The sequence below is a fragment of the Anolis sagrei genome, chromosome 2, assembly GCF_037176765.1.
Source record: "Anolis sagrei isolate rAnoSag1 chromosome 2, rAnoSag1.mat, whole genome shotgun sequence".
Taxonomy (NCBI): domain Eukaryota; kingdom Metazoa; phylum Chordata; class Lepidosauria; order Squamata; family Dactyloidae; genus Anolis; species Anolis sagrei.
In genome coordinates, this window is record NC_090022.1 from 35580531 (window position 1) to 35605355 (window position 24825).

A 24825-nucleotide genomic window follows, 5' to 3' on the forward strand; every position below is an offset into this window, starting at 1 on the left:
GAGAGATAGGCAGAAAGCAACCCACCCGCCCACCTCCAATCTTTAAGAAAGAAAATAAAATCATTTACATTCTGTGGAGTGAATGGGAATATAATGCAAGGAGAAATCAGAAATACATTAGTAGCAGCTTGGCCATTTCACAGTTTCAACAAATTGCAAGTTATTATTGATTTCTACACATAGGCTACAAAAAAATTACATTTTCCCCCAGGAGACTAAAAAGCCAATATCGACCAGCCTACAATGACATTTCGGAGAGTGATACTTAGCTGATGAAAATAAATAGCAGTAAAACAGCTTCTCACTAGTAATTTTTATCTAATATTGTATGAGCTCTGTAGCCCTTTGCCAGTGTCATCTCATGCATCATTGCTGACTGAAGAAACATGTGTAGCATGAACAAAGGACAGGTGTTGAGGACAGGGCACTTGAAAGCATGCAGAAAGCTATTAGCTTGATAGATGATTTTGTGGTCATTAAAATACAATAAGGACTAGAGTGGGTTTCTAGGGTCCCTTCCCTTACCACATGTCCTCTAGTTAAAGGCGAACTACCTGAGTGACAGCAGACATTCCCATCATATCCTTAGTTGGAGGAAGAACATCATATACAGAACTCTTTTGATGGTTCTTTTTAAATAGTTTATGATTTAGAAAGGCTAATAGGGCTTAGAGTCTAGAGCATCCCATAGACTGTTGTCTCCTGATATGATTATGTCTGGTAGATGTTGAGATTCATAGGGGCTTCCCTTGTTGTTGCCACCTTAACAATGACAGCTGGCAAGAACATAAAAGAGAGTATTTTCAGAGGTTGCTAGGGAGGTCAAAATGGGCCTTGCTAACTTTCCATCAGCAGGCAAAACCTTTTTTATTCAGGCATGATTTTAGAATTGAAGACTTCGGACAAAGGGCAGTAAGTGCTTTATTGTTTTAAAATGTACCAGATTTCATTTTTAATAATAATACTTTTTTCTTCATGTCAGAAGCGACTTGGGAAACTGCAAGTTGCTTCTGGTATGAGAGAATTGGCCGTCTTCAAGGACATTGCCCAGCGGATGCCCAGATGTTTTGATGTTTTAAGATCCTTGTAGGAGGCTTCTTACATGTCCCCGCATGGGGAGCTGGAGCTGACTTGGGGAACTCATCCGCGCTCTCCCCAGATTCAAACTTCTGACCAGTCAGTCTTCAGTCCCGCCGGCACAAGGGTTTAACCCATTGCACCACTGGGGGCTCCACAATAATAATAATAATAATAATAATAATAATAATAATAATAATAATAAACTTCATATATATTGTGGCCTTCTCCCCTAGGGGAGCAAATTACAGCATTTTACACACATAGGCAAACCATTGTTTACAATTATAAACAATGGGACACACAAACACAAACAAAGGCAGAGGCTTATTTTTCATTTCCGGCTTCTGGAGGTTGTGCTCAGCTCTGACTCAAGGAAGTGCTTTCCTCCATTTTCAAGCCGAGGAGCCTGCGCTGTCATCTCCTGATTGTGTGGCTGGTAAGATTGCTTGGAGCATCTTCTTGCCTTTTCCCACCGAAGTAGTACCTATTTATCTCCTCACACATTACATGTATTTGAACTGCTAGGTTGGCAGGAACTGGAGCTGACACATGGGCGCTCACCCTGTCTCACAGATCAAACTGCCAACCTTCTATCTGGGTTTAACCCATTGCGCCACCGCAGCTTCTTTTAATGTTGACTTTTTGTAAGTTTTTTAATTGTAATGTTTTAATGTGTGAGTCACCTTGAACCTCTATGACAAGAAAAAGGGAGGGTATAAGTCAAGATGTGGAGGAGGAGGAGGAAGAAGTTGTAGGTTTGCCACCTTAGTGAGTATTAGGGCTTAACAGAACTGAAACTTTATTGTTGCTTTTGAAAAGTACCTATCTGGGGCCTTGTAGATATTGGGACTTGTATTGAGTTTATTATTAGACAACATTTGAATTTGAGCTGTTTCAGCACATTTTGTCTCTTCATGTAAATTACAAAAACACTGCAGCTTTTCTGAATATACACTTTCTGTGTCATTTTCTCTTTCAGAAGAAAGAGATTTGGCTCTGCTTCAGACTAAAGCAGGGGAATGTGACATGGTACAATATGAGAAATTGCAACAGAACCTAAACCAATGCAGAAGTAAAAAAGAAACAGAAATCAAAATTTAAAATAAAGATTAAGTGAAGCATATCCTGACATGGTGCCTTGGCAATTCATCTTCCAGGACAGAATAAAATATTTTAGCATCTATTTTGCATTCATAATGGAGCAAATGGTAACTGTTGGTTAAATCAAAATTCTGTTTGGTCTCTAATTTTTGAAATGGCTTTCACCTTTATACAATTTTGAATAAAGTGGGTATACTGAGTATTCTTGCAATATAAATGGAATCAATGGAATGGGAGAGAAAGCGCTAACAATACCCCCTCCCTGGACTGGCTCTGTTCATTTGGTTTGCATGTGTCAAATTAATTTCACCTGTGGGGGTAATAAAACATCATGGCTGTATATTTTTGTAAACACCATCTGATTGAGAGAGCCATGATTTCTCTGAACAATCAAAACTTGAATAGGGTACAGGTTGCTTTTAAGAAGCTACTGCGCAACACAATTTAAGAAGCAACTGAAGCATGTAATTGAGTTTGTCAGGGTAATTGTGTTTTGGGATAGATAGCGGGTTTTTATTTTTTTTTAATTGCTAGCAAATCTTGTATTTAGGGTGCTGATTAATTCTATTAGAGGAATTAATTAGATGGGGAGAAGAGCTGTGTGTTATAGATTACATCTAAATCATTGTAAATACTATATCTAACTTCAGCCTACTAATTTGGTGTAGGGGGGATACACAAGGGGCTTGTGTGTGGTTTGAACTCATTAATTAAGGGGGTCCTATGTTGCTTTAGTACAATGCTCTCCCTGAGTTCTATGGATGCATTAAAAAACCCGTAAACAGTAAAAGGTTTGATGTGATTGTAGGAGAACACACAGCTGTTTACTTCAGCACTCTGCTCTAACTGCAAAAACTCCAGTTGGGTTGGCCTTATCATTCACCAGAGTGCCTCTCGAAGGGGATTCTGGGCTCAGGAGTTGCAACACTGAAGCCTCATTCTGCCAAATTGACATCCAGTTGTTCTTATCCTCCTAAGCCAATTTGCAAAGTGCCAGTGTTTGCTTGTTTTGTTGGCCTGGACTAGCAAGCTATCTTGGCAAGTCATCTTCACATTATGCTTCATAGCCAGCATCATCTAGAAATGGATTGAAATGCAAGGTTGGAACCAGCAGAGGACACATGTTCCAATAGGCATCTCATCTGTGCAAGCATTGCTATACTTCTGTGAATGACAAGAAACAACTACCTTAACACTCCAGCATTAGTTCTGGTGACTGGAAGCTGGTGGACCAATGATTGACGAGTGGTAAAACACTATGTTCCAGGTATCTGCTTCCCAAATTCCCATTGCTGAAGTTCAATGGGATGCATCATGCCCCATCATTCCCTCTCAGCTATGGAAACCCACTGGGTTACCTTAGGCAAGTCACACTCTCTCAGTTCCAGAGGAAACTCATGGCAAACTTCCTCTGGGCATATCTCCCTAAGAAAAATCCATGGTAGGTTCACATTAGGGTTGCCATCAGTTGGAAATGACTTGAAGGTAAACAATATCATGAGTAAAGGTGGGTGATCAAGATACTTAAATATTTATCATTTTCTATGCCTTTGCTCAACCATACAGAAGAATGTAGACTGTAGTTAAGAATTAGAACTTGGAAGAGCAACCCAGCAAGAAACAAGACAAGATCCTCAAGTATAAAGATATATTGTTGACTACTAATATCAGGATCATCCATAATATAGTATTTTGGATTTCTTTGTATGATGGTGAAGTCTAGACAGTAAAAAAAAAACCAAATGAAAGAAAGGTAATCTCATTTGAAATGCGGTGCTGGAAAAGAGTTGGAACAATATGATGGGTTTTTAAAAAGACAAAAATGGGTCCAAGAACAGTTTGAGCCTCGACTTTTCCGAGAAGCCAAAAAGACTTACCGTATATTCCGGGGTACTAGACGGCATTTTAGGCATGCAAAACCTTATAAAATTTTGGGGGTCATCTAGTACGCCGGGTTTCAAATTAAAATAATAATAAAATTACATACTATGGCTGCCTTGGCCTCGGGTTCCCTTCCCCTCCTCCTCCTCCACCTTGGCTCATGGCAGCCTCCTGGGCAGGCTCCCTGTCCTTCCTCCCTTCCTGGCTGCCTTCCTTGCTCAGGCCCAGGCCTCTCCTTTGTTGGCGGCCAGGCCCCTGGGCTGCTTCCTGTGCTGCTCAGGCCACTCTCCTTTCTGTCCAGGCCTCGTGAGAAGCGCCTCTTCTCCCGCAAGACAACTTTGTCTCGCGGGAGAAGAGGCACTTCACGCAAGGCCTGGCCAGGAAGAAGGAGAACAGCCTGAGTAGTGCCAGAGGCCCTTCTGATCAGGCCGCTCTCCTTCCTGTCCAGGCCTCGTGAGAAGTGCCTGGTTTGGGGAGTCATCTTAAATAGCGAGTATATCCCCAACTCTCTATTTTGTTTGTTAAAGTTAGAGGGTCGTCTTATAGCCCCAGTCGTGTTGTACCCCAGAATATATGGTAATTAAACATATCAGAACATAACACAGCTTACTAGAAAAGATAATGCTCAGCAAAGTCAGAGGTAGCCAGAAAAGTGGAAGTCTCCATTATAGGTGGATTGGCTCAATCAAAGAAGCCTCATCCTTGAGTTTGCAAGACATGAGCAAGACTGTTAATACATAGTTTCTTCAAGATCTCTCATTCATAGAGCCACAAGGCAAAAGTGAATTGATGGAACATATTAATTACAAAAGTTTGACTGGCACAGTTTTAGCTCCTGCTGTTTAAATATGCAAGCAGTTCCCAAGTTATGAACAATGTAGTTTCTGTAGCTTAGTTCTTAAATTGAATTTGTTTGTAAGTGGTACATTGTTTAAGTGTAACTCCAACCAAATCTATATCTATATATTGATCTTTCTGTGGATAGCATAGGGAAGAGATAGCACCTGTGGCATTTGTTTTGCAGTCTGTGCCCCTGTTCAAAAGATTTCACCTCACTTTCTGTCCCTGTGATCACTGGATTTTGAAAAAATTGGCTTGTTGTGGAAACAAGGAGAAATCTTCAGTGGAGACACCTTTGCCCCATGATAACTCTTCTAGGAGTGAATTTCCCTTCCATGGATAGATTTCTCTCATTTCCTGTTGCCTCACCCTGTTCTTAACTATGAGTCATGTGTAGTTGGATGTTTGTAAATCAGGGACTGTCTAAATACTAGATTCGTATATTTCATCACTACGTTTCAGGGTGTTCTTTTAAAAAAATCTTTTGTTCTTTGAGGCATGTTTTTTGGTTTTTGGAAGTTACCATCCAAAGGGTCATCCTAAATACAAGAAAGAAATATCATAAATATATACATATATGTATAAGAGAGTAAGATTCAACTACCCCCCAACTGGGTTTTGTATGTGGACAGTGAAAAGTGGATGGGGGTGCAGAAAGTCTGGGGTGTTCAATACATATGTAACAATCCTTCCTTCTTGTACATCCTTATGGTACATTCCAACTCTATTAGTCTATGATTCAAAGCCCCGAGAGTAATGGTCAAGCACAAAGTTTGAATGCAGAAGGACTCATGTGTAACTTCCCAACTTCGCTAGGCTAGGCTGGGAAATATGTATGTGAGAAGCCACTAGCATTTGGTGGAATAACACAACTTCTTCTGATCCTTTCGAGGAAAAAACACCACTTCTTCTGATCCTAATTATCATAAAAACTTTGAATTGTGAAAATTCCTTTTAGGAAGTCTGCTCCCCAACTAACTATATTATAGTCAGGTATAGTATCCTTTCAGGTATGCTGAATTGTACAACACAAAATATTTGTGAGTTACACTCATTTTTTAAGCAAGCATAATGACATACACTTTTGAGATCACTATGATACCCGAGGGGCATGTGGGCATCTAATAATGGTTTGAATCTCAAAGCAAACCAAGATAAGAATAATTTACACCACTCAAGTTGAGGTGTGGTATAAGTGCAAAAAGGAAAACCCTGACATCTTCATTAATCACTTTTTCTTAATGAGTTCTGAAACAGGTGTTTCTAATGTTAAATACTCAGAGGAGACATTAGCTTGCTGGCTGGCTGTTTTCTCTCCATCTGTTTGGATTAGATGTCCTGCAATTAGCATTTCAGCCAAATCATTCTCCCCCTCTTCCTTCCTCTCACCATCTCACAAAATTAATAATACCCTAGATTTTTTTTTTTTGCAAGGAGATTTTGTTAACAGGATTGATTCCTAGATGTGAAGGAATTGGGATACTATTCCAAAGGCTAGATGTATTCCACACCTGACTTGAACTTAGATCTGAAGCAATTATATTCAGCTCTCTCTTCACTGGTCCTCATTGACTTTTGGAAACAGAAGTCCTTTGTATCCACAGATTCTGTATCCATGGATTCAACCATCCATGACTTGAAAATACTGTTTTGATAATCCCAAAAGGAAAGCTTGATCTTGCCATTTTATATATGGGACACCATTTTACTAGAATATTGCATTGAATGGGACTTGAGCATTCATGGGTTTTGATGTCCACAAGAGTGGTGGTCCTGGAACCAAACTCCAGGAAGTATAAAGGGTTCACTGTATAAAATGTAGAGGGGAATTCAGTGGGCATTACAGGTATTGATAAGACATAGGACTTCAGCATTTGTCCTCTTGTTTGGAAAGACTAAAGGACAGATGCTGAAGTCTTATGCATGGCAGGGAATTGGATTGGATGGCCCTTGTGGTCTCCTTCAACTCTTCTGATTCTAAGAACTATTACTACAACATACCAGTCCACAGTTACCTTGGTCTCCTCAGTTTCATGATTGTATGGTTTGGGATGGCAGGAAGGAAACAACTGTACACTTCATAGCTACAGTACTGTAAAAACTCCTACCATTCCTGATAGTAGCGGTTGTTTCTTCTATCACTGCTCTTGCAAAGTTTAATCTGTTGTGTGTGTGTACATATGTATTAGAAGGGAGCAAGGTTTTATGGAAGTCAACCTTGCTTTAGGCCAGTGCTTCTCAACTTTCCTAATGCTGCGACCTCTTAATACAGTTCCTCATGTTGTGGTGACCCCTGACTATAACATTATTTTCGTCGCTACTTCATAACTGGGTTGCTGTAAGTTTTTCGGGCTGTATGGCCATGTTCCAGAAACATTCTCTCCTGATGTTTCGCCTGCATCTTCATAACTGTCATTTTGCAACTGTTAGGAATTGTAATGTAAATATTGGGGTGGGGGGGGGGGTTGACGTTGTCATTTGTGAGCTGTAGTTGCTGGGATTTACAATCAAAGAGCATTCTGAACAACCACCAATGATGGAATTGAACCAAACTTGGCACACAGAACTCCCATGACCAACAGAAAATACTGGAAGGGTTTGGTGGACATTGACCTTCAGTTTTGGAGTTGTAGTTCACCTACATCCAGAGAGCACTGCGGACTCAAACATTGATAGATCTGGACCAAATTTGGCACAAATGCTCAATATGCCCAAATGTGAACCCTGGTGGAGTTTAGGGAAAACAGACCTAGACATTTGGAAATTGTAGTTGCTGGGATTTATAGTTCACCTAAAATCAAAGAGCTCATTGAACCTCACCAATGATACAATTGGGCAAAACATCCTACACAGAGTCCCCATGACCAACAGAAAATACTGGAGGGATTTGGGAGGAATTGACAGTGATTTAGGGGAGATGTAGTTCACCTACCTCTGGAGAGCACTGTGAACACAAATGACTATGGATCTGGACCAAATCTGATACCATGCTGCCATGCATGGAGCACGCCTGCTCTCCTCTCCTCGCTTGGAGTCTCAGAAACAGCCCTCCCCTTGGCTGAGAGGCAGACCAATCACAGCAGGAGCAGGGCTTTTGGATTCAACAGTTTCCAAAAAGGAAGAGAAGGTGCAGAGATTTTCAGACTTCTCTACCAATGGGATTCCTAAGACAATCAGAAATATGTGTTTTCTGATGATCATTGGTGACCAGTCCGAAACCTCCCTCATGACCCCCAGATTGAGAAATGCTGCTTTAGGCGACACATATGCTTTACTCAGTTTGTTAGGTCCATTTCATGCTACACAATTATGGTGCTATGATTATTTTGTCCCCTCCAAAAACAAGCCTTTATTCACAGCCTGCACAAAAAGGGGTGCTTGGCAATCATTTGCAATGCAAGCACACCATCTACTAATTTACAAGCTTTTTAAAAAGCTTTCTAGCTAACAGCATGTTACTATCTGATGGGTTGTTTGCCACCTGCCTTGGTGTTAGTTGATTGGCTCAATGACCAGGAAGAAAAAAATTACACACAATAAATGTATAGACTCTGTTAAAACATTCCAGAGCAAATTATCCCAGAAAGTCCATTTACAAATCAAGTTCCACAAGGGCTTGATTTCTGTATAGCACACAGGGGGAAAAAATGGAGCCTTCTTTGTGTGTCCATAAGACTGACGAAAGATCGCCTCCTCTATGGAAATATCTGTTTAGTTTGTGTATGCATTTGCACTCCGTGCCAACAAAAATGGCAAACTTCATTTCCCTTAATGAAGTACATACTATGAATAAGCCTTTTATAACTCAGCCAAATCAAATATCACGGAGTTTGGTAATTTTGGAGTTGAGGCAATGAATCCTGGCCAGATTTCAGCTGTCCATCAACCTCAGCTAGAAAGGGTTGTTCAGCAAAATGACAGATGAACCGATTAGGACACTGGACCATGCAATTCCCTGACTAGTCTGCAGGAAACAGCTTCATATGCCACTAGTTGCGTACTGTATAAAGGTTGGCTGGTATGGAAGATAAAGAAAAGCCATTGGTTTACAACTATGTCTAGTTATTTGAAATACTCTGTTGCAGACAATTCTAAACTGTGTTGTTGCAACATATTAATGGTTTCACAAGATACGTTGTGTCCTCATACATTTCATTATCACAATCTATTTATGTGACTGTATCACTTATAAGGGGTTTGTTTAATCACTAGTTTGCTAGGAAAGCTGAATTAATTTTGGGTTGTTTTTTGGACTGTATGGCCATGTTCCAGAAGCATTCTCTCCTGATGTTTCATCTGCAGCTATGGCCGGCATCTTCAGACGTTCCATTGGCAGTGAAGCAAGTAGAATGTACATATACTTATGGAATAATGTCCAGGGTAGGAGAAAGGGCCTTTGTCAGTTTAAAGCAATTGTGAATGTTTAATTTAGCAAGCTTGAATAGTATGAAGCTGCATAATTATTGAGGGTATCTGCCTAGAGGTAGCCTGGCCTTTTTTCCATGGAAGCATCCTCTGTTTAGGAGGTGTTAACTGGCCTTGGATTGGGTTGCTGTGAGTTTTTCAGGTTATATGGCCATGTCCCAGAAGCACTCTCTCCTGACATTTGGCCCACAACTATGGCAGGCATGCTCAGAGGTTTTCAGATGTGTTGGAAACTAGTTATATGAGGTTTATATATCTGTGGAGTGTCCAAGGTGGGAGAAAGAACTCGTCTATTTGAGGCAAGTGTGAATGTTGCAGTACTTACTTACTTACTTACTTACTTACTTAGGCGATCCCTCGTTGGACGAGTAAGATGGTCTTCCATCATGGGTTTCCTTGTGGGTCCGCATGTGGCTGTGGAGCCCTATTCTTGCTCTGCATCTTCTTCCGCAGTGAGGGCATTGGTTTCCAGGTGGAAGGCGGTCCCGGTCGGGGTTGGCTTGACGCGCCTTCCTCCTGGCACGTTTCTCTCTTTCACCCTCCACTCGTGCCTCCTCGAATTCTGCAGCACTGCTGGTCACAGCTGACCTCCAGCTGGAGCGCTCAAGGGCCAGGGCCTCCCAGTTCTCAGTGTCTATGCCAGAGTTTTTAAGGTTGGCTTTGAGCCCATCTTTAAATCTCTTTTCCTGTCCACCAACATTCCGTTTTCCGTTCTTGAGTTCGGAGTAGAGCAACTGCTTTGGGAGACGGTGGTCAGGCATCCGGATAACGTGGCCTGTCCAGCGGAGTTGATGTTGGAGGACCATTGCTTCAATGCTGGTGGTCTTTGCTTCCTCCAGCACGCTGACGTTTGTCCGCTTGTCTTCCCAGGAGATTTGCAGGATTTTCCGGAGGCAGCGCTGATGGAATCGTTCCAGGAGCTGCATGTGACGTCTGTAGACAGTCCACGTCTCACAGGCATATAGCAGGGTTGGGAGGACAATAGCTTTATAGACAAGCACCTTGGTCTCCCTACGGATGTCCCGGTCCTCAAACACTCTCTGCTTCATTCTGGAAAATGCTGCACTGGCAGAGCTCAGGCGGTGTTGTATTTCGGCGTCGATGTTGACTTTGGTGGAGAGGTGGCTGCCAAGGTAGCGGAAATGGTCAACATTTTCTAATGTTACGCCATTAAGCTGTATCTCTGGCATTGGAGTGGGGGCGGCTGGTGACTGCTGGAACAGCACTTTGGTTTTCTCGATGTTCAGTGACAGGCCAAGCTTTGTGTATGCTTCTGCAAAGGTGTTGAGAGTGGCTTGTAGATCTTCTTCTGTATGCGCACAGACGACATTGTCATCAGCATACTGGAGTTCTATAACAGATGTTGTTGTGACCTTGGTTTTGGCTTTCAGTCTGCTGAGGTTAAATAGCTTGCCGTCTGTCCGATAGATGATTTCCACTCCGGTGGGAAGCTTCCCATCAACAAGGTGAAGTATCATGGCGATGAAGATGGAGAATAAAGTTGGGGCAATAACACATCCCTGTTTGACACCCGATTCCACCTTAAATGGGTCACTTTGGGAGCCATTGCTATCCAAGACTGTTGCCATCATGTCATCGTGGAGGAGCTGCAGGATGTTCACAAATTTGCTTGGGCACCCGATTTTTTGGAGGATGGTCCAGAGAGCGCTGCGATTCACTGTGTCGAATGCCTTTGCAAGGTCGATGAATGCCATGTACAGAGGTTGGTTTTGTTCCCTGCATTTTTCTTGGAGTTGTCGTGCAGTGAAGATCATGTCCACAGTTCCTCTGGAGGGGCGGAAGCCGTTCTGGGATTCTGGGAGGGTGTCTTCTGAGAGGGGCAGAAGGCGGTTTGCAAGGATTCTTGCGAGGATTTTCCCAGCGGAGGTTAGAAGGGAGATACCTCGATAGTTTCCGCAGTCTGTTCTTTCCCCTTTTTTGAAGAGGGTGATGATGGTGGCATCCTTGAAGTCTGCTGGGATTTTCTCGGTCACCCACACTTTTTCTATGAGCTGGTGGAGTTGGTGTGTCAGCGCAGGTCCTCCCTCTTTAAAGATTTCAGCAGGGATCCCATCCGGTCCGCTGGCTTTGTTGTTCTTTTGTTGGCTGATGGCATTGCTGACTTCTTCCAAACTAGGCAGTGCTGCAAGCTCATCCCTGGTTTGTTGTTGCGGGATTTGTGAGAGGACCTCTTCGGCCACACTGGAGCTGCGGTTTAGGAGGCTTTGGTAGTGTTCTTTCCAACGTAGTGCAATTGACTTTTGGTCCTTCAGGAGTTTGGTTCCGTCTGATGAGCGTAGAGGCTGTATGCCATGGTTTCTTGGCCCATAGATGACCTTTGTGGCTTTGAAAAATCCTTGAGCATTATGGGTATCTGCCAGGTGTTGGATTTCTTCAGCCTTCTTTGTCCACCAGATGTTCTTGAGTTCTCTTGTCCTTCTTTGGACCTCAGCTTTTGCACTGGCGTAGATCTTTTTCTTAGCAGCACAGTTGATGTCTCTCTGCCATGTTTGGAAGGCTTTCCTTTTCTTGTCGATTAGCTGTTGGATCTCGATGTCATTTTCGTCAAACCAGTCTTGATGTTTCTTGGCTTGGTATCCAATAGATTCTTCGCAGGCTTGGATGATGGAGGTCTTCAGTTTGTTCCAGTGTTCCTCAACATTTTCGGGGTGTACTGTGGGTAGATGGTCCTTGAGTGCTGTTTGGAGATGGGCTCGCCTGGAGGGCTCTTGAAGGGCTTGGGTGTTCATTTTGCGCCTTGTCTTTCTTCCTTGGAGTCTGCGCTTGGGGGCAATCTTGATAGCCATCGTGGATCGGATTAGCCTGTGGTCGGTCCAGCAGTCGTCAGCACCTGTCATGGCTCTTGTGAGGAGTACGTCACGGCGGTCTCTGGCACGTGTGATTACATAGTCTAAGAGGTGCCAATGCTTTGACCGTGGGTGCTTCCATGATGTCTTGAACTTGTTTTTCTGGCGGAAGAGCGTGTTGGTGATGACAAGGTTGTGCTCCGCACATTTGGTGAGAAGCAGGATGCCATTCGAGTTGCTGTTTCCAACCCCGTCTTTTCCTATGGTGCCTGGCCACAGGTCGAAGTCTCGCCCGACTCTTGCATTGAAGTCCCCCAGGAGAATGATTTTGTCCTCCTTAGGTATCCCCGATAGGACGCTGTCCAGCTGACAGTAGAATTTCTCCTTGATGTCTTCATCAGCGTCTAGTGTTGGTGCATAGGCACTTATGATGGTTGCCCGTTGGTTTTTGGCAAGATCAATTCGGAGGGTTGAGAGTCGTTCGTTGATGCCAGTGGGTGCTTCGGACAGATGTTTCACCAGATCATTCCTGATGGCAAAGCCAACTCCGTGCATTCTTTGGTCTTTTTCGGGCAGTCCCTTCCAGAAGAAGGTGTAGCCTCCTTTTTCTTCCTTCAGCTATCCCTCTCCTGCTCTCCGGGTCTCCTGAAGGGCTGCTATGTCGATGTTGAAGCGTCCCAGCTCCCTTGCGATGATGGCAGTTCTGCGTTCGGGGCGTTCACTGTCACTGTTGTCCATCAGAGTCCGTACGTTCCACGTACCGAAGTTCATTTTTCTTTTTTGGCCGCAGGATGGTGACCCCACTGGATGCGGCAGTCCAGTCAGGGATAAGTGAGGCAGACTATGTTTAGGGCACCTTTTCTAGCCCCCTCCCCGTGTGGGGTGAGCAGAGTGGGTCCTCAATAGGGCTGCTCAGTCGCGGATACAGCTGCCGAACTACTCAACTGCCTCGGACCTTGAGGTAGAACGACTGAGTCCGTACCCACCGCCCATGTGCCAGTCTGTGACTAGGGGCTTCCAGATTTCACAGTCCTGCCCCCGTCGCCACTCGCTGATCGCCATGGGGCTTTGGTTGGTTTGTTTTTATTTTCTTGGAAGACGCCTGTGCGTGGGTTTTTTTAATGTGTGGAGGTCAGTGCACAACTGAACAACACACAGTCTTCACAGATGAGGTTCCACTGGTGATGTAGTTTAACACAATGACCATGGCTTCTCAGTCTGTTGCAGCCTTCTTCCGCCTTCGCAGCCGTTGTAACATGTGCCATGTTATCCTCCGCCTGCTCCGCCGTTGAGGTCTTTGGGTCTTCGGACTGTGCTTGGTCTGGGACCTCCCCCGCGGCCACTCCTGGGAGTGCACGACTCCAGTTGTTGTGCCCACAGGTTCATCGGAACACGCAAGCCCCCTCACCACGACAAGGTGACAGTCCATCGAGGGGGCTGTTGCATCGAATGTTGCAGTTGGTCACCTTGATTAGCATTGAATAGCCTTGTAGCTTCAAAGCCTGGTTGCTTCCTGCCTGGGGGGATCCTTTGTTTGTTGTTTGTTGTCTAGAATCCCGGTGTTACTGAGTGATGTTCATAATTTACTGTTTTGATTCTGGTGTTTTTTTAAAATACTGGTGGCCAGATTTTGTTCATTTTCACTGTTTCCTCCTTTCTGTTGAAATGATTCACGTGCTTGTTGAGTTCAATGGCTTCTTTGTGTTGTCTGACATGATGGTTGTCAAGAATGGTCCATCATTTCTGTGTTCTCAGATAATATTCTGTCTCCGAGTTGGTTCATCAACTGACCTCTCTGGCTGTCTACATAGGAACCACCAAACACAGCATTGCCCAGACATGAATCAAAGCACATGAAAGGCCTGCAGACTGATTCAACCAGTGATTCCGGCCATGAAAGCCTTCGCCAATAGAATCATGGAATTGGAAGAGACCTCATGCACCATCCAGTCCAATCCCCTGCCAAGAAGCAGGAAAATCACATTCAAAGCATCCCTGACGGATGGCCATCCAGGGTCTGCTTAAAAGCCTCCAAAGGAGCCTCCATCATACTCCGGGGCAGAGAGTTCCACTGTTGAACAACTCTCATATACAGGCATGTAGCCGGGGGGGGGGGGGGGGCTTGGGGGGCTTACCCCCCCCCCCCCAAATTCTCATGGTGGTATGCAAAAAGGCCTTACTGGTACATTATTTAAACTGTTATGTTTATTCATATCATGATCTGATCACCATGCTCAATATATCTCATATGCATGGGGGTATTGGGGTAACAATACAAAAGGTTTGCTAGGGTAGACCCTCTTTCACTCAGACTCAGCCCCCCCCCCCCCCCCGGAATCAGAATCCTTGCTACGTGCCTACTCATATGAATTCTTCCTAATGTTCAGGTGGAATCTCGTTTCCTGTAGTTTGAAACCATTGTTCCACGTCCTAGTCTCCAGAGCAGCAGAAAACAAGCTTGCTCCCTCCTCCCTATGATTTCCCCTCACATATTTATACACGGCCATCATGTCTCCTCTCAGCCTTCTCTTTTGCAGGCTAAACATGCCCAGCTCTTTAAGCCGCTCCTCATACAGCTTATTCTCAAGACTCTTGATCATTTTGGTACATTGAATTAAAGTTGTTCAGCAGTGGAACATGGAATCTGGTGGAGTCTCCTTTGCAGGAGGATTTAAAAGCAGAGGGTGGAAGGTCATTTGTTAGGAGTGCTTTGGTTGTGTTTTCCTAAATGATGAATGTCTCAAAAGTGTGTCGCCAACATGAAATGAATGGAAAGCTCTGATCTATTAGATACCGAGTTAAAAGTTAAGCAAAGCGATAATAATAATAATAATGCATTTAAATCATGAGCCCGAACAAATTACAGCAACCCAGTAATTGTATTGTCGAAGGCTTTCATGGCCAGAATCACTGGGTTGTTGTAGGTTTTTTGGGCTGTATGGCCATGTTCCAGAAGCATTCTCTCCTGACGTTTTGCCTGCATCTGTGGCAGGCGTCCTCAGAGGTTGTGAGGTCTTTTAGAAACTAGAAAAATTAGTAAAATTATATATAAATCCAATTTTCCTAATTTTCCTAGCTTCCACCAGACCTCACAACCTCTGAGGATGCCTGCTACAGTTGTGGGTGAAACGTCAGGAGAGAATGCTTCTGGAACATGGCCATACAGCCCAGTATACTCACAGCAACCCAGTGATTCCGGCCAAAAGGGGTAAAGATCTCCTATCTCTAATGTAATATAAATAAACCCCAAAAAACGTTTCAGCTAAAAGGTATTTCTTTTGTCCCATTTGCTTTCTATGTCTCTTCTAGGCTGGGTCTTGAGACAAGCCAGCAATACAGTAAGGGCACAGAGAACGGGAAACAACATGGCTTTGGCTTCGCTTACTCGCATTGCGCATGCGCGCCGGACAGCCTGGTGGACGCGCTAATCACGTGACACCCCGAGGTTTCAATATGGCTGCGCCCATGAGCTGCTGCTAGTCCTCGCTTGCTGTCTTTGCGGCGTGGAGCTGAGACCTGCCTACACATGGACCGGGGAGATTTCTTGGTCTCCTTGACGGTGAGTGAAGGAGATCCTGGAGGCGAGAACTATGTTGCTAGATATGATTATAGCTAGAGAGAGAAAAAAAATTAAACATTCAAATTGTGAAGCTTTGCAGTTTGTAATAAAAGAATGAAGAATTTCGCTTTTTTAAAGAGCATAAGGTGCATCTGTAGAATGAACGCAGTTCGACACCACTTTAACTGCCATGGTTCAAGGCAATTGAATCCTGGGATTTATAGTTCGGCAGAGAAGGTTGTAAAGACCTTGTTAAACTTTATTTTGTCGTGTCAGGGCAACCAGTCAAATATATTAAATTTCTAACAGACCTTGTTAAACTACTGATCCCATTATTCCATAGCATTGACCCACGGGAGTTTAAGTGGTGTCACAGAATCATAGAGTTGGAAGAGACCTCGTGGGCCATCCAGTCCAACCCCCTGTCAAGAAGCAGGAAAATCACATTCAAAGCACCCCCGACAGATGGCCATACAGGCTCTGTTCAAAGGCTTCCAAAGAAGGAGCCTCCACCACACTCCGGGGCAGAGAGTTCCACTGCTGAACAGCTCTCACAATTAGGAAGTTCTTCCAAATGTTCAGATGGAATCTCCTTTCTTGTAGTTTGAAGCCATTGTTCCATGTCCTAGTCTCTAGGACATGGAACAAGAGTTCCACAGTTGAACAACTCTCACATTAGTTCTTTCCAATGTAGAATCTTCTTTCCTATAGTTTGAAACCATTGTTCCGCGTCCTAGTCTCCAGGGCAGCAGAAAACAAGCTCCCTCCTCCCTATGAGTTCCTCTCACATATTTATACATGGCTATCATTTCTTCTTTCAGCCTTCTCTTCTTCAGGCTAAACAACTGCAAACATTGTGTCAAATTGCATTCATTCTAAAGTATTGCTGCACCTATAAATTGTTGCAAAATAGTCTGGAAACAAAGGGAAAGCAAATATTTGTTTCGGTTTGCTGTGATGCTTTTGGTCCTACAAGGCCTTTAAATCTGAAAGAAAGCTTGTGGATGAGTTAGGAGTTGGTTTTTGATTGAAAGGGCCTACAGATCTAGGACCTATCCAGACAGGCCCAAAATCCCAGGATCTGACCCCAGGTTTTCTGCTTTAAACATGATTTTATGAGATCACACTGCCAGATAATCTGGGAGAAACAGAAAACCTGGGATCAGATCCTGGAATATAGGGCCTGTCTGGAAGGGCTCTCAGTCGTATGTTTTTTGGGTTTTTCTTAGACATAGAATACTGGGTTTCCCCACATTTCTTCCGCTGAAATATGAGCAGCAACATCTGGTATACATTGGTGGCCTCCCATCCATGTAATAATAATATTTATTTATTTATTTATTATTCGAACCTATATGCTGCCACTCCCCTGGGGCTCGGAGCGGCTTACAAGAACAGGCTAAAATTGAACAACAATTTAAAAACAATTAAAAACAATTTTAAAACAGCAATATCAAATATCAAATAAAATAAATAATAATAATAATAAAATAATAATAAAAAATAAGCGTTGCTGGTTAGTCTCAGTATTATGTGGTTTATTTATACCTTGGTTGTGAAAGTACTCACAGGGTGCATCTACACTGTTGAATTAATACAATTTGATACCACTTCAACTACCATGTTTGATGCTATGGTGTTATGGGAGTTGTAGTGTTATAAGGTCTTCAGTCTTTTCTGCCAAAGAGTGCTGCTACCTTATCAAACTACAAATCCAAACATTCCATAGCATTGAGCCATGGCATTAAAAGTGGTGTCAAACTGCATTGATTATCCGGTGGATATGCACCCTTAGATGTCTTTGTTATTCCTTAAAGTAGTCTATCAGTATCTGAGTTTCTGTGAAAACGTAGTTTTTTGAAATGCTAATTTGGTGGTGGGATGTTATTTTGATGTGGTATTTTATTTTAAGGCCAGATTTTATAAAATATGATGGATACCACCATAATGAATCAGATTTGTCAACACCAAAATTAATTGTTGAACATATGGAAAGATTAACAGCATAGCCCTAAGCTTATTCACTCCAAAATGTCCCTGTAAATTCAGTGGAATGTGCTGTCTTATAGTTCTATGACACTCAGGGCAGATTTGCTAGCAATATGCAAACCATAAGCAACATCCATCTGAACATTAGGGCCCCTTCTACACAGCTGTATAAAACCCAGATTATCTGCTTTGAACTGGATTATATGGCAGTGTAGACTCAGATAATCCAGTTCAAAGCAGATAATGTGGATTATCTGCTTTGATAATCTGGATTATATGGCAGTGTAGAAGGGGCCTAGGAAGAACTTCCTGACTGTAAAAGCTGTTCAACAATGGAACTCTCTGCCTCAGGTGGTGAAACCTCCATCTTTGGAGGTTTTTAAACAGAGACTGGATGGCCATCTGTTGGGGGTACTTTGATTGTGCTTTTCCTCTATGGCAGGGGTTGGACTGGATGTCCAGTGTGGTCTCTTCTAACTATGATTCCATGATTCTATGATCCCTATACACTTAAGATAGATATTTAGAGAGGGGGGGGGGAATGATGACTGAAATATTGTTGGCTAGTTTCAACTAGAGTAAAACCACTAAATCAGTCATTGACTGAAGATCTAACATTTAGTTAAATTCAATGTGTCTCTTCCCATTGCGATTAGCAACAGGATTTAGGCCTTCAGTTGCACTTCTTCCTAAACTGTGGGCCCCAACTCTTGACCCCTTAGCTTAATATTGAGGCCCTGAAAAATTTGGCAACAGTAAAGATTTTCTGAATGTCACCTAGTGGTTGTTTTAGGCCTTTACATGAATCTGTTGTGCAGTGTTTACAGAGGACTCTGCAGAATATGTAGTTCATAAAAAGGAAAACTAGCCTGGTTAACAAGTTTTTCAAATGCTGATTTGTTATCAGCAAATGTTTGCTTTTTATATACCTGGAGTCATATACACATTTCTCTGGCTGAAAGGGGTCAAAAGTAAGTTTAAGAAGCCCTGGGCTGAGGAACTGATGAAACGGCCATATACTGAGACTAATTGTATGCCCATGTAGCCTTCGGCCTTTTCTGTACTGTCATATAATCCAGATTATCAAAGCAGATAATCCACATCTGCTTTGAACTGTATTATATGAGTATACACTGCCAAATAATCCACTGGAGAAATTATACTATTTTGCTGATATTACAACACCTGACATCTGCTGGGAAGTAGCAACCAATAGTGAAAGGACCAAGGCAGTGACATCTCTGGCCCATCCTCTGTTCAGATATCAGCCAGCACGCCAATGACTTAAACCAAGATATAGCTTTCTAAGATCTACAGAGACGCTTGCTGGAACACCTCAGCAAGCGAGAGTCCAAAAGTGGCAGGCTAAAACTCAGAACCTCAATCCATGGCTAGAATGAGGCGCCCTCCCCCACACAGAAAACAGGGTGACTTGGAAGGCGCTGAACAGACTGCGCTCTGGCACCACAAGATGTAGAGATAACCTTAAGAAATGGAGCCACTAAGTGGAGTCCATGACATGCGAGTGTGGAGAAGAGCAAACCACCAGACCACCTATTACAATGCAACCTGAGCCCTGCCACATGCACAATGGAGGACCTCCTTATATCAACACCAGAGGCACTCCAAGTGACCAGTTACTGGTCAAAGGACATTTAATATAATGCCAAGTTTTCAAACTGTGTGTGTGTTTTAATACAATACAACTGTACCCTTGGTTTGCTCCTGATACGATAAATAAAGGACCTAGAAATTCTTGGAAATAACACTTCTCTTGTCATTTGTAGATTTCTTCAAAGTGATTTTGTGGCTGTTGATCAGACCAAGAGATTTGCAGAAAAATGTTCTCTCATTTTAAAAAAACCCAGTAGGTTTGCTTTCATTTGCACCTTTCTTGAGTTATTTATTTATTTTGTATCAAAAGCATTGTATGTGTAAGTATAAAAGTGATAAAAATAGAAGGAGCTCAAGCGGCTAAATAATTTTTGACCAAAACCAGGCAACTGCGACCACATTGTCTGTAGCTTTCAACAATTCCTCCTCTGTACATGTGGCAGGGCATTGTGGGCAAGCATACAGATGCAGAGTTGTCTGTTCTGTTCCACAGTCGCACAAAGTGGAGGATTTTTTTTTTTTTTTTAGGTAGTGCAATTTTGCCAGGTTGTGTTTTGATCTGCCCACTCCACTTCTGAGTCTGTTCAGGAACTTCCAAGTTGCTCATTCTTGGTTTGCACTAAGTATTATGTTGTTGTTGTTTTTGAAACATCAGATGTGTTAGCATACAACAAGTTTATTACTTATATACACAATATAAAGGTACAACTTGTCTCCTGAATAAATGTCTGTATTCATATAGATTTCAAATGGGAGACATTTATATGAATATGGACATTTATTCACAATAGGGACAAGTTGTATCTTTATATTGTGTATATAAGTAATAAACCTATCGTCCGATAACACATCTGATGTTTCAAAAACAATAACACAATACTTTGTGTATCTTAGTTATAGATATCTGTGTTCCAAATACAGTCTTGGTTTGCCCCTGGAGGAAGACCCATGTGGGGGGACCATCCAATTGGCCCACTTTTTTGGTTGTCCTGCACTTCGAAGTCCCGTTAAAGTGGAAGGCCTACTGTATAATTGAATGAAGTTACACAAGACAGGCATAACTGCTCTCTGCGAAGGTTTCTGTGTTTCAGCTTTAAGAGCTACAGTGTAGAGCTGAAGTGAGCAAAGTCCCTTTCTCCTCTTCAAAAATTCATTACTCTTTTTCCACAGATGAAACAAGAAACCAGGTATCTGCACTCTCCTGCAGATGCTCCATTAGCCACTTCATGAATTTAAATTACATTTAAGACACAGAAGTTTGAAATCCAGAGAAGCAATTAACAACTTTTGATTCATGCTTTCGCCAGATGGCTAGATTAAAATGAGATCAATTTTCTTTTTTCTTCTTTTAATCACTTGGTACAGATAAGAATTCAGATGGAGAAGGCACTAGAAGGATATGGGATGAGGGTGACCAAATCAATGCATGCAAAATAGCCAAGCAGATTAAAAGAGTAATTAACTTATTGACTAAAATGTTAACTGTAGCCACTGAGCACCTCTTGAATGAGTTGGAGAAGAATATCAGATCCAAGTATAGGTTTCCTTGGCTTCTGTTATCAAAGTGTTCAGAAGTACTGAGAGATCTGAAATTAACTACAGTTTGCTTAATTTTTCAAAGTAAATTAACACTCGAATCTTTGGGTCCTTTACCGAAAGGACTTGCTTGTTAGCTTATCATGAGACAGTGGCATATGAATTTTCTATATGGGAGCAAAACCCTGTAAATAAGTGAGGAAATCTTCAAAGATTACAAAGAATCTCATTCGACCATCTTCTTAAATAGCCTTTGGTCTAAACCTCCACTATCTGATTGTCTAAAATGCATTAAAGTTGTAGGCAAGAAGCCACTTAAATAGCTCCGATGTTGCTATGCATGTAACAGCAAATTCAGCTTTATTGCTTCGTAATTAATGATCTAAAATACTTAACATTTCACCTACATTTTATGGAGGTGAATTCTCCGTACAACAGAGATAAGACCTTTGATTGGAATACTTCTGAAAAGCTACTGATTGCTAGCCTGCATTGGATCATAAATAACTCATGACAAATAAGATAATGTAACTACTTGAACAGGGGCCGTTGTGGCACAGTGGGTTAAACTGCTAAGCTGCAGAACTTCCTGATCTGAAGGTTGGCAATTCGAATCCACAAACAGGGTGAGCTCCTATTGTTAACCACAGCTTCTGCCAACCTAGCAGTTAAAAAACTTGCAAATATGAGTAGATCAATAGGCACTGCTCCTGTGGGAAGGTAATGGCGCTCCATGCAGTCATGCTCGCCACATGACCTAGGAGGTGTCTACGGACAACACCGGGTCTTTGGCTTAGAAATGGAGATGAGCACCACTCCCCAGAGTCAGACACGACTAGACAGTGTCAAGAGAAAACCTTTACTTTTACTTTAACTACTTGAACATGAAACTCCAAAATCCACAAAATAGATAATGTTTCATAAGATAATGTTTTCTAAGCTGCGTGATTAAGTAAAATTCTATTCTTTGCTGAAAATATTGTTTGGAGTTCCTATATGTCGTCATTGTGGCATCTTTGATTGATTGTTCGATTGAAAATTTAATTGTTAATGTCTTCCTCTTACATTAAAAGAATGATTGTTTGGTTTTCATTCTGTAAATAGTGTCTTTGCCAAGGGTACTTAGTGGTTTCATGTCTAAGCAAAAATCAGAGTTGTAAAAGTTCCTCTTTTTTTGTTTTTGTTTGCAGCTGCTGGATGATATCTCCCAGTTACTATTGTTGCTGTAACTTTGGCCCCATCTACACTGTCATATACTGTGGTTTGAAATTGCGTTCCGTGGTCAGTGTAGATTCATATAATGTAACTCGGTGTTGTTAAACTGCATTATATGGCAGTGTAGATGAGGTCTTTGGTTAGCCATGGCAGTTGAGGGATTTGGAGAATTCATAGACTTTGATCTACCTATCTTCAAGTATATTAACTATTGCTAGACCTTTCCCTTTTTGGGGGGGTTCATTTCCAATACCCAATGGCCAACAAAGTGTGTCCATTTCTTAATTGAGAAACTGATGATCTGACAAATCAATTGAGGAAAATATGTATACTGTATATTGATTACAAAGATCAAAAACACATACAAAACCAGAAACCTATAGAGATAACACCAAAGGAGGTTTTTCCTGTCAGTCCTCAGCTCACCAAAGGTAATGGAAATCAGAAGAGTCCTCCTTTCCCTTTAACTTTTCCCAGCAGTTCTGACCTTTTCCTAAGCATGCATGCATGCTAAAGCCAGAGGTATTTTGTCAAAAAGAAGGGATTCGTTGGAGGTTGGTGCTCATTTTTTTTGGTTCAGTCTTTCAAGGAATTTTATACTGTTTGCAGGAGATGGTAAATGCCAATGTTCTGTACTGCCTCGAGACCTCAAAATTACCTATTCTTACTGTTCAGTTCATTCTAATTGTCTTTCTTGTTTTGATTGTCTTTTTATCTATCTGTATTTTTTTTAAGGCTGGTGGGCTGGCTGGAGTGTCCGTTGACTTGATATTGTTCCCTTTGGATACAGTCAAGACAAGACTACAGAGCCCTCAAGGGTTTAAGAAGGCTGGTGGTTTCCGTGGCATCTATGCTGGTGTTCCCTCTGCTGCTGTAGGGTCTTTCCCAAATGGTAAATTGCTCTTTTGTATTTTGCGTATTTGCAGTCGTTGCTGTCTAGACATGTGAGAAACTAGCCTCGATTGTGTTGCTTTCCCCCAATCATATCTGTTTCTCTTCCAAACTTTGGTTTGTATTAGGTTGCACGATATTGAGCTCTTTCACATTACACAATTGTAGCATTACGATTCTACTTTAATTGGTATGACTTCATCCTGTGGAATCCAAAAGCTTTTATTGTGATCAGACTTTAGAACTCCCTGGCTGAGAATTTTAAGTAGTTCTCCCAAAAACAGTAATGTGGAATGAAAAATCAGTCTAGAAAATGAGTTGTAAGTTTTTTGGGCTGTATCGCTATGTTCCAGAAATATTCTCTTCTGACATTTTGCCTGCATCTGTGGCAGGCATCCTCAGAGACCTCTCAACCTCTGAGGATTCCTCCATAGATGGAGGCGGAACGTCAGGAGAGAGTGCTTCTGGAACATGGCCATACAGCCCAAAAAACCTTGCAATAACCCAGTGATTCTGGCCATGAAAGCCTTCGACAGTACAGCCTAGAAAATATTTTACTGCTATATATTCTGGTAGAAGATTATCCATATAATTATGTGTGTTTTTACCTATATTTGTCTGGGCTTTTCCTTATCACCAATCATGTTACTTGTATTAAGTACTAGCTTGGGGACCCGGCAATGCCAGGGTTATATGAAAAAGGCATTGTTTGCCCGTTATTTGTGAGAGTTGCAGTGGTCTGTGGAGTCAAATTGGGTGAAGGTATTGCAAATCCCATCATCTGTGGTCAGTCCTCCCTCAAACTGCCCCAGGGTGTAAAGTGGGTCATTGTTTGGTCCAGGTCCAAGTTTGGTCCAGGTCCATCATTCTTGGGGGTCGCATTGGCCTGTTGAAGTAGGAGCCAACTGGAAAGCAGGGAGAAACATAGCCACATACAAACATACATACACTGACTTTATAGATATAGCTATAGATAAATAAGATAGGAAGTTCTATTCCTATCTATATTCTTCTGGAATATAGTGTTCAGAGGAATTGGTTAACAACTAAACAGACTGTAAAAATGGTTCCTGCTACACAAAATCTCTTACTTCTCAATCAGTAACAAGTAAAAACAATCAAGACAAAAGTCGATACATAGTGCAAAGTGTGAGCAAAGCTGCAGTGCACATGTAATGTTAAGTATGCGGATTACATACCTAAAGAGAACTGGTAATTTTGTATTACACTACAGTGCAGGCAGTCCCCAAGTTACGAACAAGATATGCTACATCAAAATATGGTTTGTGCATTAGGTCTGAAAATGGTCGCACCCTTAATTTAGGCTTAAAATATAGAAAGGAAGTGTTAATGTGTCAAAAATGACCTTCCTCTTTCTCCATTCTTTCATTCTGACTTCTTTTAGCGGATGTCCATGAAAGTTTGCAGCAGCATCCTCGGGCACCTTCAGCTCATCTAAGCCCTTCCAAAGATGATATGAATTTTTTTTTGTTCTTTATCTTCTGTTCTCTTATCTCCTTCAGGAGAAGATAAGCATCTTTTGATTAGTGACAGAGGACAACAGATACAGCCCTGTAACAAATTAAAAAACTCTTCCTCTTGGCAAAGTTCCGCTTTCTTTTGTACCATTTGCATTTTGAAATTTGGAACTGTGTCCTCTTTATAAGGTTGCAAAAGGGTTAGAAATTTTTAAGTAATTTCACAAAAAGAGCAATATTTAATATAATAGAAGGCAAATGTTCTAGTTTTAGAGTTCTTTTCTGCACAACATATTGTTGCCATCACAGTATCGAACTTTGAGTTTCCTTTTATATTGGTGCTTCAGGACATTGGAATTTTACTGAGTTTTTAAAATGAGGAAGATGGAAGAATGTTTACAATTAAAAT

General features: G+C 42.0%; 1 protein-coding gene across 2 annotated transcripts in view; it reads left to right on the forward strand.

The window, feature by feature from the left end:
- The first annotated feature begins 15570 nt into the window (after positions 1-15570).
- The window catches only part of SLC25A26 (solute carrier family 25 member 26), a 167766-nt gene continuing 158511 nt past the window's right edge, over positions 15571-24825 (forward strand). The window contains exons 1-2 of one of the 2 annotated variants that reach the window (XM_060766404.2): positions 15571-15693; positions 22783-22939. In XM_060766404.2, coding sequence (XP_060622387.1) covers positions 15661-15693; positions 22783-22939 — 190 coding nt within the window. In that variant the 5' untranslated portion in view covers positions 15571-15660. The remainder of the gene's footprint in view (positions 15694-22782; positions 22940-24825) is intronic. The other variant, XM_060766403.2, reaches the window with a different exon arrangement.